This window comes from Fistularia commersonii, chromosome 21 (genome assembly GCF_037954325.1).
Source record: "Fistularia commersonii isolate RoL2024-O1a breed Wild chromosome 21, RoL_Fcom_v1.0, whole genome shotgun sequence".
Classification (NCBI taxonomy): domain Eukaryota; kingdom Metazoa; phylum Chordata; class Actinopteri; order Syngnathiformes; family Fistulariidae; genus Fistularia; species Fistularia commersonii.
The window spans coordinates 15740548-15758032 of NC_141304.1; the positions used below are offsets into that span (position 1 = coordinate 15740548).

Sequence of the window (17485 nt, forward strand, 5' to 3'; positions counted from 1 at the left end):
TTCCGGGCGCCGCCGACCCGCGGACGCTTTCCCGCCTCTCCCCGGTCTTTTCGGTCCTCCGCACCCTCACGTCGCTCCTCGCCTTCGTCCTTCCTTCTCCTTCCGCACCTGACGCTGCTTATGTAACCTCCCAGATTTCCACATCCCGGCTTGTCCCTGCCTCCTTCCGCTGCCAAAAGCCAATGCGATAAAATATCGCGGGACGGCTTATTAAGACAAGCGAGAGTGGATTTAAACGCCCATGCAGAGGTGAGAGGCGTCCAGAGTCATTCTGCTCTTGAAGTCCGAACCCGAGGCGAGCATGGTAGAACTTCTCGAGGCCTCGGGAGGCTTCCGGGACGTGTGAACGTCATTATGATGGCGCTGTTTTTTTGTTTTGGTTTTATCTGGCGTCAAAAGTCAGCTCAGATCAGATGTGGAATCACGACGCGGTCGTCTGGAGACGCTTTCCATGTGGAGCAGGTCCGGACCACAAGACGTTCATCCAGCGGAGAGCGAGTCAGGTACAGAAGAAGCACAAACGCTCCATTACCGCTAATGCCACTTGTGCTAACGGCTACGTGCTAATAGCTGGTATGATACCGTTTAAAACATCTGGCGAGATGTTGCGGTGGATCGGCACTCGCCGCCCTGGACAGATGAGAGAGCCCAGGGACTCTGGAGAAGATCTGAGGTTGCCGCACTGATGATGGGATGTGAATGGATCCTTCAGCGAGGAAGCCTCTGGTGGCACCACCAGAGGCTAGGCTAACGTCAACTGTTAGCTTCCTCGCACAGAAGGTTTCTGAAGCAGAGAGAGGGTGTCCTCCTCCCAGGATGGAGATCTGAAGATGGTTCTCCGGAGGAGGAGCTCGGTGAAGGTCCTAGAAAACCAAAGTGGTTCTCTCGCTCTGCAGCTTCTCCAGGCAGGTTCCTCCTCAGAGGTCACACCGAGGCTGAGGAGGCGTCTCGACATCTGCCCGCATACCTCACAGAGTCGGCTCCCAGGGATGTGCACGTGAAGATCATGTCTAGACGTGGCTTCCACGTCCTCCTCTCAATGGCGGACGGACCATCACGGGGACACCTTCTCATTGACAGGTCTTGGCAGTGCAGGGTCTCCAAGGAACCTCCTGCTTGTGTTTGGACTGCGGGAGGAACCCGGAGAACCCTGAGGAACCCCACGCAGACACGGGGAGAACATGGAGACTCCACACTCTGTGGGAGCCGGAGACCTTCTAGCTGCGAGCAGGTAGTACTCACTGCTGCGCTGCCTCTTCCATCCAGTAACATCTAAACATCCAGGAAGTCTTGGTGTCATCCTTTAGATCCCATTTTGGTTTCATTTCCACATTCCAACGTAGAAGCTCCTGGACACTTAAGAAATCGGGACTTTTCCTGAAGATGCTTCACCTCTGAGGAGCTTCTGCTCTCCGTTGAGTCGGCGGAGGGGGGCGTCAGATCTCATCCCAGCTCCTCCAGCTCAGCTCCACGTCTGAGGCTAACATTCAGCCTCCATCTTCTCCTCCTTCCTTCTGCTGCTTGGACGATCCTCCTCCTCCTCCGTTCATCTCCTGAGGAAACAGCAAGGCTCCATCTTGGGGCCTTATGGATCCCACCTGCCTGGTTCCTCCTCCCCTGAGCTCTTTGTCCACCTGAACTCACCAGCCGCTGTGTTTCTGAATTAAAAGCTCTCCCGTCGCAGCGGCGACTATTCTAGGAGGTTCGAGCGGTGGAGATAAGACAGCGTGGTTTCCATGGTGTTCCACGCCGGAGGAAAAATACACCCAAGATCCATCTCACGTTGTTTGGGTTCCTTCCTTTTCACAGCAGCATCCTTCAAAAGAACATACATTTGATGACATGTGAATGAAGAAGGTTCCTCAGGGTTCCTCCCACCATCCAAACACATGCGGGAGGTTAATTGTTCAAAAATGTGAGTGAGAAGGCGAATGGATGGATGGATGGATGGATGGATAAAGGGAAAATGTATTGATGGATGGATTGGATAGATGGATGGACGGATGGATGGATGGACGGATGGATGGATGGATGGATGGATGGATGGATGGATGGATGGATGGATGGATGGATGGATGGATGGATGGATGGATGGATGAATAGATAAAGGGAAAATGTATTGATGGATGGATGGATGGATGGATGGATGGATGGATGGATGGATGGACGGATGGATGGACGGATGGATGGATGGATGGACGGATGGACGGAGGGATGGACAAACACCCTCCTCTGTGGATTCCACCCACAGGAATCATTTTATGACAGAGTGAGGTAGCTTCTGCTTGATCCTCCTCGGCTGAAGATCACGACCAACCCCGAGCGAACGTGCAAAGCACACCGACGTGCTGATGGACCAGAAGCTCCTTCAGATGGAGTTGCAGACCTGCATCTAAATTCCATCTCCTTCTCCCCAGCGGGAGCTCATCTTCTTCTCCACCCGCCAAGATGAACCTCGGGGTGGTGGCGGTGGAGCGGGGGCTCCCATCCTGTGCGGGAGGAGCGACGGCCGCCATTGTGGCGGTTGACCGCTGTCTCAGAAGAAGGGACAGCCTCTGCAGGATAACACGGAGAATAGGGGGTCTTGAGAGGAGAAGGTGGAGATAAGGGAGCGGAGAACATCCCATTAAAGACGGCGATGCTATCAAGCTGAACCTCAGGGAAGACCGTTCTGCTCCGAACCCGTCCAGAGCGAGGTGCATCTGTTGCCATGGTACCCGGCCCGGCTAGCCCCTTTCATGTCTGGTGAAGGGGGGGAAGGGGGGGGGGGGGGGGCGTACGCGTGCACGTGTTTCCCGGCGTTAAGAAGCGTCTCGTCACACCGCATGAATCATTCAGTCACCGCAGCAGAGTTGGAAATGTCGTGCCTCATCAGCGTCCCCGTCCCCCCGGGAACGCTCCACGCCATCCGGATCACGGGGAACTCGATAAAAGAGAAGAGGCCGAGATTTCCCCTCGGCGGCGGCGGACGTGCACGTCGCCTGCTCATCCTGTAGAGGGTCTCACCCCGGAGCCGTCACTGGACTCGCCACATTCACCCTCTCGCTATCACCCCCGACACCCCGCCATCCGAAGGTCGGGTCGCAAATAGAGCCGCGCTAGCAATCGGACATTTCCGGGGTCTCCGGTGAAGCTCCTGCGAGGGTTTGGCCCGCCTGAGGAACCCTGAGGAACCTCACGCAGACACTCCCTCATCCACGCGTCTGGACGACGCCGTTTCCCCGGAGAACCCTGAGGAACCACGGCTGGAGACTCCACACCCGTGGGAATCCAACCGCGGACCAAAAACCCCCGCGGCTTCATCCCGGAGCGCCGCTAAACCCGACGCGCACCTTCCCGGCCCTGACCCTTCCGCGAAAATCCCTCCAATCAGTGCTGAGCAGCCAGTGGTACTTTGCCATCGTCTTTATTACAAGATATTAGGCCACTGTACAAGTCGGCGTGAGTCGTACAGTACAACGCAGAGTTAAGACCGTTTCTTGAGGTTTGTCATTCAAAGCTGTATACGAGGTGCTTCAAGAATACACAAGAGTTCAGAAACTACTGCCGGGGCATGCATGATTTCATATTCGCCATGCATGAGTTGGTATTTTCAGTGTTGGTTGGTTTTTTTTGTTTTGTTTTGTTTTGTTTTTTTTTTTTCTTTAAGAAAAGAGCCCTAGAAATGGCAACCCAACCAATCGATAATCCATTATGAGTAAACGTATAAAGCACGAAAAAAAACAAGTTCTCGGGTACAGTATATGCCCTCATGAGATTTGGCACGCACGATAATGCACAATGCAATATAAATAGTTTATCAATAGGGTGTGTGTACAGTCAGGTTACAGGATCAACCAATCCAGGTGAAGCCCGGGAAGCTTACACACAGGTGGGAGGGGGCGGGGCTTAGAAAGGAGGATGAAAAAAAAAACAAAAAAACACACTCATTTGTCCGTCACACACACACACACACACACACACACGCAGTCCCTCTGGCTTCACCGCAGAAGAAAAAAAAAAACAACTAATAACCGATCGATAAATGACGTCTAAATGATTTCCAAGGTTGTGCGCGGAAACGAGCCGCCGTGTCCGTATTTACAAAACCTCCGACTCGCCGAGGAGGAGAAAGAGCGCTGCCGTCGCTGCTGGACAGGAGAGCTGTGTGCTTTAGGTTCCATCTTCATCTGCTCCTGCTTCCTGGACCTGATTTCTGCATTTCCACAGCATCACACACACCTCACTCACACACACACACACACACACACACACAGAGGACTGCTGCCTGCTTCTCCCACTTTTTGAATTTATGGCGAAAAACCCTGTCAGCGAGGGTGTGTGTATGTGTGTGTGTGTGTGTGTGTGTGTGTCGAAGAGGAGGAGGGGGTCCTGCCATCTCCTGCCCCCGCTGCCCTGTCACCCGGATGCCCGCGACCGACTTTGGGGGTTGGAGGTGGAGGAGGTGGAGGTGCTGCTTGCTGCCACATGAGAGAAAGTGCTTATATACAGTGTCTTTGGATTGGAACTGCTGGACGCCGCCATAGAAAATCTCCAGAGTGTCTGTCAGGGGTCGGTGGGCTCTAAGCCTCCGCCGGGGTCTTCTCTGTCCCGCTTTTTGCTCCATCTTCTCCAGCCTCATCCTCGATCACAACTGTGGATGACAGGAGGAGGAGGAGGAGGAGGAGGAGGGTTAATGAGGAGGGCTCGACTCGGCGTGGCGTCTTGGAAATTCATCCCGTGGGGAAAGAAGGAGGAGGGGGGGGGGTGGAAGCGCCTCACACGCACGCGCATGCGGGAACGCGCAGGAGGGAAAACAAACAAACAAACAAACAAACAAACAAATAAACAGACGATCTGAAAAGGCGCTCCTCCTGCAGACCCCGCAGCCCGTGCACGCCGCGTGTTGTTCTCGTGTTGTGTTTGTGCGTGCGTGCGTGCATGCATGCGTGTGCGTCTAGGTTGTGCACGCACGTACGAGCCAGCGAGTAGAACCGCGACCGCCGACGGTCACGGTTTCATCGGATGCGGCGGGGGAAGGAGGGGGGGATGATTTGAATCACAATTTCACTGCGAATAAATACATCACATCAAGAAGGAGGGAGGAGGAGGAGAAGAAGAGGAGGAGAAGAAGAGGAGGAGAAGAAGAGGAGGAGAAGAAGGGGGCATCCATCACAACTCCGTTAGCGGCGTTCAGGAGGCGTTTAGCGGCGCGCACTGCGCATCCGACGCGCGTCGAATGTTAAAACCTCCATGAATCCCACGGGCGCTCCAGACACCCCCCCCTCCCTCCCCTCCCCCACACCCACCCACCCACCCACGGTGTCTCCCGTCTGGCTTCACACACGCACACACACGCACATACACCCCCCCCCCCCCCAAAAAAAAAACAAAAAAAAAACGTGCGCCCTCGCCGAACATGCAGGCAAAACGAGCGGCCATAATTACCCCTTTTGCTGCGGCCTATCTGCCCCAGCTTCGGGGGCCTTTTGCCCTGCGAGCCGCTGAAGAAGTTGTTGGTGTCCTGCAGGCGGCAGGTGAAGGACAGGTGTCCCTCGTCGCCTTCGCTCCCGTAGTGGCTCATCTTGTCCTCGCTGAACGGCAGCACCTCCGACATCTCCGAATGCGTGTTCTGCCGCCGCGGGGGCGCACGGACTTGGAGGCGTGGGGTGGGGTGGGGGGGTGGGGGGGGTCGTGCGTGGGGTGGGGTGGGGTGGGGGGTGCGAGCGGCGCGTCTCCGGGCGTCAGCCCGCTGGACGGAGGCGAAACGACGGGAGGAAAGGAGGTGGAAAAGGGGGGGAGAGGAAAAAAAAAAAGAGGGGAAAATAAAAGAAGGAGCGACTCTGCAGCCTTCCGACGCCCCTCTGTGCTCGCCGCGCGCACGCGTGTGCGCGTCCGTCAGGAGCGCGAGTGTGCGCGGTGCATGAGCGACAAAAAAAACACGCGCCGGGAAAGGAAAACAAAATCCTGCTCTTCGTGTCCTCTTCCTCCTCCTCCTCCTCCTCTTCCTCCTTCGCGCTCTTCCTCCGTTCTGTGCGTGCGCGTCGCGTCGGGAATGGATGCGCGCGTCCGCGGCGGCGGCGGCGGCGGCGGCGGCGGCGTTCCCGCGGCTCCGCGGCGCCGGGAGGCAGCGCGCCGGAGAGTCCGAGGGAGGGGGGCGGAATCTGGGAGCGACGCAAAACCCGGAGCCGCTCGGGGACGCGCTTCCGGTCGGAGTCGTGACGCGCGCCGCCGCGCCGCGGGTTCGAACGCACGAGGGGGGGGGGCATCATGGAGGTCTGGAGGAACCTGCTGCCGCAACACGCCACGGGAGATGTCTGGAGGAACATGCGACCTTCTTCAACCACAAGTGTTGGCAAACTATCTCGTGGCAACCATCACTAACATCTCCAACCATCACGAACATCTCCAACAATCACTAACATCTCCAACCATCACTAACATCTCCCACCATCACTAACATCTCCAACCATCACGAACATCTCCAACCATCACTAACATCTCCCACCATCACTAACATCTCCAACCATCACTAACATCTCCAACAATCACTAACATCTCCAACCATCACGAACATCTCCAACCATCACGAACATCTCCAACCATCACTAACATCTCCATCATCACTAACATCTCCAACCATCACTAACATCTCCACCACCACTAACATCTCCAACCATCACAAGCATCTCCAACCATCACTAACATCTCCAACCATCACTAACATCTCCAACAATCACTAACATCTCCAACCATCACTAAAATCTCCAACCATCACTTACTTCTCCAACCATCACTAACACCTCCAACCATCACTAACATCTCCAACCATCACTAACATCTCCAACAATCACTAACATGTCCCACCATCACTAAAATCTCCAACCATCACTTACTTCTCCAACCATCACTAACATCTCCAACCATCACTAACATCTCCAACCATCACAAACATCTCCAACCATCACTAACCTCTCCAACCATCACTAACATCTCCAACAATCACTAACATCTCCAACCATCACTAAAATCTCCAACCATCACTTACTTCTCCAACCATCACTAACATCTCCAACCATCACTAACATCTCCAACCATCACAAACATCTCCAACCATCACTAACATCTCCAACCATCACAAACATCTCCCACCATCACTAACATCTCCCACCATCACTAACATCTCCAACCATCACTAACATCTCCAACCATCACTAACATCTCCCACCATCACTAACATCTCCAACCATCACTAACATCTCCAACAATCACTAACATGTCCCACCATCACTAAAATCTCCAACCATCACTTATTTCTCCAACCATCACTAACATCTCCAACCATCACAAACATCTCCAACCATCACAAACATCTCCAACCATCACTAACATCTCCAACCATCACAAACATCTCCCACCATCACTAACATCTCCAACCATCACAAGCATCTCCAACCATCACTAACATCTCCAACCATCACTAACATCTCCAACCATCACTAACTTCTCGAACCATCACTAACATCTCCAACCGTGTCTAACATCTCCACCATCTCTAACAATCACTAACATCTCCAACCATGACTAACTTCTCCAACCATCACTAACATCTCCAACCATGTCTAACATCTCCACCATCACTAACATCTCCAACCATGTCTAACATCTCCACCATCTCCAACCATCGCCAACACATCTCCCACCATCACTAACATCTCCAACCATCACAAACATCTCCAACCATCACTAACATCTCCAACCATCACTAACATCTCCAACCATCACTAACTTCTCGAACCATCACTAACATCTCCAACTGTGTCTAACATCTCCACCATCTCTAACAATCACTAACATCTCCAACCATGTCTAACATCTCCACCATCACTAACATCTCCAACAATTTCTAACATATCCACCATCTCCAACCACCCATAACATCTCCAACAATTTCTAACATGTCCACCATCTCCAACCATCGCTTACATCTCCAACATCACTAACATCTCCAACCATCACAAACATCTCCACCATCTCTAACATCTCCAGCCATCTCTGAGATCTCCAACCACCTATCACATCTCTAACCACCTCCAACCTTCTCCACCATCTTCAATTATCTTAAAAGGTGTCCAACCTTCTGTAACCATCTCAAACTATCTCCAACATCTCAAACTATCTCCAACATCTCCAACCATCTCTAACATCTCCAACCACCTCTTACATCTCCAACCACCTCTAACATCTGCTCCTACCTCAACCTTCTCCACCATCTTCAATCATCTTAAATGGTGTCCAACCTTCTGTAACCATCTCAAACTATCTCAAATGTTCTGCCAATGATCTCCAACCATCTCTGCCATCTCTTACCATCTTCGCAATCTCTAACCATGTCCACCATCTCTCGCAGCTCCAGCCATCTCCAACATCTCCAACTACCTCCAACCTTCTCCACCATCTTCAACAATTTCTAACAATGTCCAGCCTTCTCCAACCATCTCCACCATCTCCAACCATCTCCCCTATCTCTAACCATCTCCACCATCTCTAACCATCTCCACCATCTCTCACGATCTTCAACCATCGCTGCAAACACGTGGAGCTTCAGGACACCTGCTGGTCTCCGGGTTCCTTCCTGCCGCCAGCCTGGGTTCCCTCTCAGAGACAGGAGGTCCTCAACCGGAGAAGGTTTTCCACGGGGCTGCGTGAAACGCTGATGCGAAACGTTCCTGATGCAGAAACCCAACACCAGCTGAGGGACAAAGGAGGGCAAGGTGAGGCGCCTTTCATACGCCGTCCACCATTCATGGCGGAGGAGACACACCTTCTCCCTGCGGACCTCTGGAGGCCACGGCTTTCACCGGGCTTCCAGAGGAGGACCACGGCCGCCCCTCGGTTCCTGTCAAAATAAGGAATGATGAAGCTCTGAGGGAAGGAGCTTCTGCCCCGGGGCGGACAGAACACCTGGGGACAGATCAGATGTTATCTTCACGGTGGCCTATCACCACAGGGTGGAGAACACTCTTGAAGATGATCCATAGGAACCCAATGAACCCAACCATATCTAACCATCTCCAGCAATCATGAACCAAAACCATCTCAAACCACCTCCAACCATCTCCAACCACCTCCAACCATCTCCAACCATCTCCAACCATCTCCAGCAATCACTAACCAAAACCATCTCTAAGCATCTCTAACCATCTCTATCCATCTCCAGCAATCACTAACCAAAACCATCTCTGGCCATCTCTAACCATCTCTATCCATCTCCAGCAATCACTAACCAAAACCATCTCTAACCATCTCTAACCATCTCCAGCAATCACTAACCAAAACCATCTCTAACCATCTCTAACCATCTCCAGCAATCACTAAGCAAAACCATCTCTAACCATCTCTAACCATCTCTATCCATCTCCAGCAATCACTAACCAAAACCATCTCTAACCATCTCCAGCAATCACTAACCAAAACCATCTCTAACCATCTCTAACCATCTCCAGCAATCACTAAGCAAAACCATCTCTAACCATCTCTATCTATCTCTATCCATCTCTAACCATCTCTATCCATCTCCTGCAATCACTAACCAAAACATCTCCAACCATCTCCAACTATCTCCATCCTCCAGTGCTGCTCCTCTGACTGCTCTCTCTGACCTGATGGACCTCTGACCTCGCATGAGAAGCAAACACTAAACAGGTCCACACACGTCTCCTGATACCTCCTATGTGGAGCAGGTCTGGTCCACATTCTTGAAGATGATCTACAGGAACCCAGGTTCCCCCCAGGAGGAAGCGCTGCCTTTTACCCGAGCAGGAACCACGGCAGATCCTCGTGACGTGAGGGCGACCTTCTGCCTGGACCAGAGAGAGAGAAGGATGGCGAGATAGAAGGTGAGGTGGTGATGGAGATGGAGGAGTACGGAGGATGAGAAGGACCAGCGCCAAAGATCTCCCGCTACCAGTCCAGCTAACGGTAGCGCTAACAGTAAGATGGAGTTCTTCAGAACTTCTTCCAGTTTGGCTGTGAATCCAGCAGATCCAGCAGGAGATGTTTCCTCAGCCAGGTGATGGACAACATCTGAAAAACGTGCAGGTTCTTCTACATGAATGCGCCACAGTCAGGGTTAGCATGTTTTCAAACCGGTTAGCCACGCTGGCTACTTCCTGTAGCAGGATCTTCAGGTGAAACACCAGAGGTCAGGCCATGAGCTCTGGAAGCCTGGACAGGAACATCTCCGCTCAACCTGCGTGATGATCTGCAGGACCTCAACATCGCTTGACATCGTCTCTTTCGGAGCAGAGCCAGCAGGTCCACTGCAGGTCTGACGTCCCTCTCCCATCTGCTCCAGATCTTCTGGAGGAATCCCGAGGTGTCTCCGGTCCGGCAGAGAGTCCTGGTCCCTCCAGCCTGTCCCAGGAGGTCCCCATCTTCTCCTGGAGGCCTCCAGGAGAAGATGGGGACCTCCTCTGGATGCTGAGGAGCAGCGGCTGGACTCTGAGCTCCTCCAGGATGGACTGGAGCAGCAGCTTGTGCCTCCAGCTCACAGCCAGAAGGTCCCTGGTTGGATTCCCTCCATGTTCTCCGCGTGTCTACATGGGGTTCCTCCCAGGTTCTTCACAGGTTCCTCCCGGTCCAAACACACAGGATCTTCACTGGAGATCCTGCATTGTCAGGACGTGTGAATGAGTCTCCAAATGAGACCCTGTGATTGGTCCAGGGTGAACCCGCCCCTCGTCCAATGACAATGACAGCTGGGATAGGCTCCGCCCCCAGCGCAGATAATGAATGAATGAATGAACGAATGAATGAATGACTGATTCTAAACCTGGCAGAAAGCCTGTGTGTGTGTGTGTGTGTGTTTGTGTGTGTGTGTGAGGAACACATCTGAGGAACATTGAAAGCATCTCTGAAGGTGAAATGGAGTTGAAATGGACGCAGGGACGTCTTTCACGGCTGTTTGGCCTCTGAGCAGATGTTCTGAGGAAGCTGCTTCATGGACACCAGGTGTGTTTTCAGCGGCTAACACGGAGTCTGGAGGAGCCACGCGAGTGTGTGTGTGTGTGTGTGTGTGTGTGTGTGTGTGTGTGATGACACACTCCCAGCAGACGGCAGGCAGTGGAGGTCCAGGGCGGCAGGGGGCCGTGGAGATAGAGGGAATGGGCTGTCAAGGAACAAGGGCTTGGTGTGCAGGACACACACACACACACACACACACACACACACACACACACACACACACACCGGATGAGTCAAGGTCAGCTGACGGCGTTGCATCTGCTGGAGCGTCCAGTGGCCTGGCTTCATTAGCATATGGTCCACTGGCATGGTTTCCGGATGCTTCCTCGCAGAGGACGCTCACGCAGAAGGTCGGAGATGATTGCTCAGAAATGACCTTCCATGCCAGGACTTGGTCACGCATGTTGCTGAGCAAAGCTGGGGATCGCCTTCAGATCTTCAGGTCCAAGATGGTCCTGGTGATTCTGCAGCAAGTGAATGCAACCTCTAGAAGGTCAGGATCTGACCGGGGTTCACCACAGCCAATCATCTGCCTCCATCCATAAACCTCCTCTCTGGTCTTCCTTGAGACCTCCTACCCGGATCTTCACCGTCCCTCCTCTGTCTGAGTCCAAACCATCTCAGTGTCCCTCAATGCCGTCCCTCTGATCTTCTCCACATCTCCACCTCGGCCGCTCTCACCTCCAGCTTCTCCACGCCGCCCGATACGCTTGACGTGAGCAGCTCCACCACATTTTTCTCCTGATATAAATATCCAACCTGGGATGGCGGTGATCTCCGAACCAGATCCGTGCAGAAGTTCCCTCAAAGCCACGGCAACCCCCAAGGTCTCACCCAGGCTGGAAGGAGATCCCAGGTGTGGATTTCAGCCGTACGTGGAGAATCCTCCAGAACAAAAGGAGGCCTCGGCCCCGGGCTGGAGACACCTGACCTTCTAGAGTCACACCAGGACTCCGACACATGGGGAGGGGGGTCTTACGTAACATCTCACCTGCTGCATCTCCGCCTCAGGTTGTGCGGCAGGTGAGAGCACTGGTGGCCTCCGCCCTCCTGGAGAAAGATCTGGAAACATCTCTGAAGGCTTCCTGTGAGGCACTACTGATGGTGATGATGATGGTGATGATGAGCTGCACGAGGAGATGGAAAGGTCAAGAACAATCAGGCTAAACATGAGAAGCTGAACATCTCCCTGAAATCCATGTGAAGGTGAAGCAATCGTGTTCTGGTGTTATTCAGCAGGAGACCTCAGTCGGGGTCAGAAGGGGCGGAGCCTGAGATCATCCAATCACAGGACCACATGTGCAGACCTTCTCATCCACAGACGTGGACAACACGTGGTCTCTGTGAAGCTCCTGCAGGTGTTTGGACCGTAGGAGGAACCCGGAGAACCCTGAGGAACCCCATGCAGACGTTGAGAACATGGAGGCTCCACACCTGTGGGGATCCAAGCGAGGATCTTCTGGCCGCGACCTGAAAGCGAGAAGAATCGCCTCCCGTCATCTGGTGTGTGTCTTCTAGACCTTCATCACACCTTCACTCACTGTCATGGAACAACAGGTAAACACAATTTAACCCTGACGGCAGCGGCCAGCTGGAAGTCCAAACCGAGAAGGACCTTCTGGAAGAGGAGGAGGAGGTGGAGGTGGAGAAGGATGGATGTTCAGACCACGTCCAGGAGACCTCTGCAACTCCACGTTGTTGCAGGCCATTATCTCCCAACCTTCCATCCTCCATCTCGATGCTGCGATTCAACACCGGTGTTCGACAGTTAACCTTCAGAGACGGGCCAGAAACACCCCTACACACACACACACACACACACACACACACACACACACACACACACACACACACAGCGGCACGCTGGCAACTCATTCTCCCGACTCCCCTGACTTGTCGGAGGCCTTGCATTGTTGCCATGGCAACACGGGCTACCGTGCCGAGCGGGTTCATGTATACTGTATCAGCGCTCGGGCTGTGTCATCAGCGAGGCTCATCCACGCGCAAACGTTTCATGGCCCGCTGTGTGTGTGTGTTTGTGTGTGTGTGTGTGTGTGTGTGTGTGTTGTCGTCTTTTGATTTGTGGCTCCAGGGAAATCCCGTCTGAAGACAATACAGAGGCACAAGTGCTCGTCTGAACGAGAGCGAATCATCAGTCATCAGTGAATGATTACGAGTCGCCGCCGCCGTCATCATCTTCATCATCTCCATCATCTTCTCCATCATCTTCTCCATCATCACCGGGCGAGTCCACGTCCCCTCCAGCAGGACCTCCTCTGACCTCCGCTTGTCCCGCCATTTACAGCCGGATGAATAATTGACGCTCAGCTTTGTCCGGCCTCCCGCTGTCAGGACCGGAGAAGGTTCCAGAAGAACCCGGAGGTCTACATACGCCCGGATTTTTCCTGGCACGGAAAAAATCTTTACGGGACGACACGTGCACTTTCCGAGCGAGGGAAGCGTCCACCCACACCCACACACACACACACACACACACACACACATGGCATTGTTTGTCACGCCCTATCCCCTTTCACCTTCACGCTTGCAGCGGCGCCCTGCGGGACCCGGGCTGTATGGAGGCCAGGGGTTGGACACCAAACACTCCCTAAGAACGCAGGTGTGGAGGCAAAAAACACCAACCCTGCTGGGAACCTAAATAAGAGTGACACCTTAGGAGATGGACCAGCATGGGAAAGGAACACACACACACACACACACACACACACACACACACTGAGCTGTCCGTGTGACGGGCCATGACAATGATTTGGCACTTTTTTGGCCTTTTGCATCACTGCTGACTCGGGAGTCATCCGAAGCGACGCGGAGTTGGGAAAACAACTTTTCCGCCCCCCCCTTTCCTTCCTTCCCTTCTCCTGTAACGTCACTGGATACACAAACATGTCTGGCACGGATAGCCTATCATTTCTCTGGCTTGTCGGGTTACATATCTGCAAAGCTTGGCTTTATCTGCGCGACCGGACAATGGGCCGAATCTGCCGGAACAAAGGCCTTAGAAGGAGAGGCATAATAAAAGAAGAGGCAGCTTTTTTCCTGTACTAGGTCAGACTCTCGCTTTCTATGCGTGACAGGCCCGCGGTGTGACACTCAGACATATGGCGGACAATGGCGGGCGAACAATGAACGTGACAGGCACGGCGGCGGTATAAAAGACACCTGAGAGTTCCCGAGCCCAACTGTACGTCCCGGCATGAGAGAAGGCAGCGAGTGTGTGTGTGTGTGTGTGTGTGTGTGTTTGTGTGTGTGTGCCAGTGCGGACGCCGGACTCGGATTGTGTTTTCACTTGACTGCTAACGCGGTGAGGCCACGTTGTCGCTCTCGCCCGGCCGTGTCGTCGCGAGTTAGCCTTTTTCCGGCCCGCGCGGCGTTAGCGGGGTTAGCCCTCGTTTGTTTTTTTAATCCGGGAATGAAATTAGGCGTTGACAGCTTTCCGGACGGGACGCTTGTTTTTTTTTTTTTTTTTTTTTTTTTTTTTTTTCCCGGCGCGGCTGCAGCGAGGAAAACACTGAATTATGCAGGAGCGGAGCGTCTTAACGCCGGGCCTACAAAGTGCTTGATCCGGGGTTTATTCTAATACAGGACACTCTAATCTGCGTGGGGCACGTTTATTAGAATAAGACGAGCCGGCGCGCCGACTCTTTCGCGTCTCCTGGATTTTCTTATCGTTTTGAAGCTTACAGTTGTCCCGAGCGTGTATTTTTAATTTCTCCTGCAGCGACCAAGATGACCTGGGCTCCAGCGGGTCGCCCCTCGCCGCCGCCGCCGCCGCTGCTGCTGCTGCTGCTAATTGTGGTGAAGCTAACAGGTGAGGGGCAACGGAGGATTCGGACGGCGTCATCGGAGCCACGCTTGGGTTTTGACCTTGACGCCTCCCGTTCAGGCGCGGAGGAGAACAGGATCATCGGGGGTTCGGAGGTGGATCCCTACTCCGTCAAGTATCAAGCCTCCCTCCTGTTCATGAAGTACCACTTCTGCGGAGGCACCCTCATCCACCCGCAGTGGGTTGTGTCTGCTGCCCACTGCTGGAGACCGTAAGTTAATAGCTTCACGCCGGAGCGCCGCTTAATGGGATTCGGGCTCGCGGCCCCGGGGCGTCGGAGGCCGCCGGGGAAAAAAAAACAAATAAAAAAAACCTCACGTGGCCCGATACGAACGAACGAAAAGAGGGGGGGGGGGGTCTGAACGTCCGTCTCTCCCTCGGCTCCTCCAGGAGCCACCTGATCCAGGTGGTCCTGAGCGACCACAGCATCAGCAACAAGGAGGGCTTCGAGCAGTGGTTCAACGTCTCCCTGGTGGTCAGGCATTACCTCTACCACCACTGGACCTTCGACAACGACATCATGCTGCTGAAGGTACGGAGCGGCCGCGGGAGTCGGGGTCGGGGTCGGGGTCGGGGTCTGGATTGGGTGGAAACTAATAATCCACCGTTAAACCTTGGCTGTCGACTTTGTGCTCTCATACCGGGGAGGTGGAAACGTAAGATGAAAATATGTCCAGCCGACCTTCAACCTCCAGATCTGTTTGGAAAAACTCAACATGCGCGAATCTGAAGCCCCACAGGCGAGGAGGAAAGGGATGACATCTGGAAGAACCTCCGGCCAATTGGACGAACCAGTGAGGAAACGACATTAAGTGATCGGTCACAGCCAATCGCCTGCTTCCACCTTAACCCACAGCCAATCATCTGGCTCCACTTTAACCTCCGGCCAATCACCCGCCTCGGTCTAACTTCCCGTCCCTTCATCCTCCATCCATAAACCTCTGTTCCTCCAACATCATCTCAGCATCCTTCTACCCAGATGTCCCTCCTCCGCTCCCGACCCCCTCGGTGTGACTTGTATGTCCGGAGCGTCTCCAGCTCCTTCCCGAAAAGTGTATTTCTGCGACCCGTCCTCGTGGGTGAACGCCGGTTGACGCGCCGTCGTTGACGTCGTCTTTGCTTCATGTGTGTCAGCTGGACCGTCCGGCCACCATCAACGCCCGGGTGGAGCCGGCCGCCCTGCCGGACCCGGATTCGGGCCCTCTGGACAGCTTCGACCGCTGCACGGTCAGCGGCTGGGGCGTCACCCAGATCAACAGCTTCAGCCTGTCGCCGGTGCTGAGGGCCGTTCCCGTGGACCTCATCCCCAACTGCTGGTACTACTACTACTTCAGGATCACCGAGAACATGATCTGCGCCGGGTCCTTCCTGGGCGGGAGGGACTCCTGTCAGGTACCCCGGCTCTCCTCGCTTTCAGAGATCCTCCTCCTCTCAGAGCAGAAGGTCCCGGCTCGGGGTCGGGGTCTCCGTGCTCCACCCGGGTCTGCGTGGACTTCCTCCTGCGGTCCAAACACAAGCAGGAGCTTCAAGTTCACAGAGATGACAGGCTGAACGCTTGTTTATCTAGATGACCTGTGAATGAGAGGGTGAATGGTTGTACGTCTACAGGTTTGTCTCAGAAAATTACAATATTGTGATAAAGTTCTTTATCTTCTGTAATGCAATTACAAAAACAAAAATGTCATACATTCTGGATTCATTACAACTGAAATATTGCAAGCCTTTTATTATTTTAATATTGCTGATTATGGCTTATCTTAAGAAAACTCAAAAATCCTACCTCAAAATATTAGAATATCGTGAAAAAGTAATTTTTGTTTTTTTCAATTGCATTTCAGAAGATAAAGAACTTTATGACAATATTCCAATTTTCAGAGACAGTCCTGTATATAACATAAATGAAAGAACGCTTATTTGTCTCTATAATCTGTGAATGAGAGGGTGAACGTTTGTCTAAATAACATATGAATGGTTGTATGTTTCTATAAGACATTTAAATGAGAGAATGAATGATTGTTTATCTCTATAACAAATGAATGGGAGGATGAATGTTTGTTTATCTCTATAACGTGAATGAGAGGATGAACGCTTGTATGTTTTTATAACCTGTGAATCGTTATGTGTCTAAATCATGTGTTGTAAACGGTTGTGCGTTTATTACATAACTTCGGCACCGGTTCGGATTTGAAATGAGTGACCAGCAAAATGAAGATAGTTGTGGATTTAACCACTATTTAAAGTTTCGCTCTCTAAAACTCCTTGAGCGTTCTTCTAATGAGTCTCCACCTGTGATTAATGAACCAATTTAAAAGTGAAAAAACGGCGGTCGCTCCGATGACACGCGTTCACGATGAAACACCCGGGAGTTGTTGAGGACGTTTGTCGGGGTGCTGTGTTGAACCCCGTCTGTCCCTCCGTCCTCCAGGGCGACTCGGGGGGACCCCTCGTATGCAACGGCAAGTTCGAGGGCATCGTGTCCTGGGGCATCGGCTGCGCCTACGCCTACTACCCCGGCGTGTACACCAAGGTTAGGAACTATCTGGGATGGATCAACTGGGTCATCCAGAACAGCTAGTGAGACTTTCCCCGAACCCCCCACGAATTCCATCTGTTTTGTATATATTTCATTAAAAAAGA

General features: G+C 53.0%; 2 protein-coding genes across 5 annotated transcripts; one reads left to right on the forward strand and one right to left on the reverse strand.

Moving 5' to 3' along the window:
• Nucleotides 1–3390: 3390 nt before the first annotated feature.
• Nucleotides 3391–6100, reverse strand: LOC147222460 (calcium/calmodulin-dependent protein kinase II inhibitor 2-like). The gene is made up of 2 exons (XM_086169086.1): nt 5428–6100; nt 3391–4633 (listed from the first exon to the last, which is right to left on the reverse strand). The coding sequence occupies exons 1-2, from the start codon at nt 5594–5596 to the stop codon at nt 4563–4565; spliced, it is 240 nt and encodes a 79-aa protein (XP_086025212.1). The 5' UTR covers nt 5597–6100; the 3' UTR covers nt 3391–4562.
• A 7887-nt stretch (nt 6101–13987) lies between these two features.
• LOC147222461 (trypsin-like) lies at nt 13988–17478 on the forward strand. 4 transcript variants are annotated; one of them, XM_086168077.1, is made up of 7 exons: nt 13988–14070; nt 14744–14833; nt 14909–15059; nt 15239–15380; nt 15544–15642; nt 15983–16240; nt 17274–17478. In XM_086168077.1, the coding sequence occupies exons 2-7, from the start codon at nt 14752–14754 to the stop codon at nt 17421–17423; spliced, it is 882 nt and encodes a 293-aa protein (XP_086024203.1). In that variant the 5' UTR covers nt 13988–14070; nt 14744–14751; the 3' UTR covers nt 17424–17478. The 4 variants fall into 4 exon arrangements, with proteins under 4 accessions (XP_086024203.1, XP_086024202.1, XP_086024201.1 ...); XM_086168076.1 differs by lacking the exon at nt 13988–14070 and adding an exon at nt 14111–14206; XM_086168075.1 differs by lacking the exon at nt 13988–14070 and adding an exon at nt 14214–14326.
• The last annotated feature ends 7 nt before the right edge of the window (nt 17479–17485 follow it).

What these genes read in the sequence shown, in the direction of transcription:
- LOC147222460 (XM_086169086.1), bottom strand. Translation starts at nt 5,596, where the DNA reads ATGTCGGAGGTGCTGCCGTTCAGCGAGGACAAGATGAGCCACTACGGG. An exon ending in GATAGGCCGCAGCAAAAGGG is followed by an intron (nt 4,634 to 5,427) that starts GTAATTATGGCC and finishes TGTCATCCACAG; the next exon opens with TTGTGATCGAGGATGAGGCT.
- LOC147222461 (XM_086168077.1), top strand. Translation starts at nt 14,752, where the DNA reads ATGACCTGGGCTCCAGCGGGTCGCCCCTCGCCGCCGCCGCCGCCGCTG. An exon ending in AATTGTGGTGAAGCTAACAG is followed by an intron (nt 14,834 to 14,908) that starts GTGAGGGGCAAC and finishes CCTCCCGTTCAG; the next exon opens with GCGCGGAGGAGAACAGGATC. An exon ending in GCGGGAGGGACTCCTGTCAG is followed by an intron (nt 16,241 to 17,273) that starts GTACCCCGGCTC and finishes TCCGTCCTCCAG; the next exon opens with GGCGACTCGGGGGGACCCCT.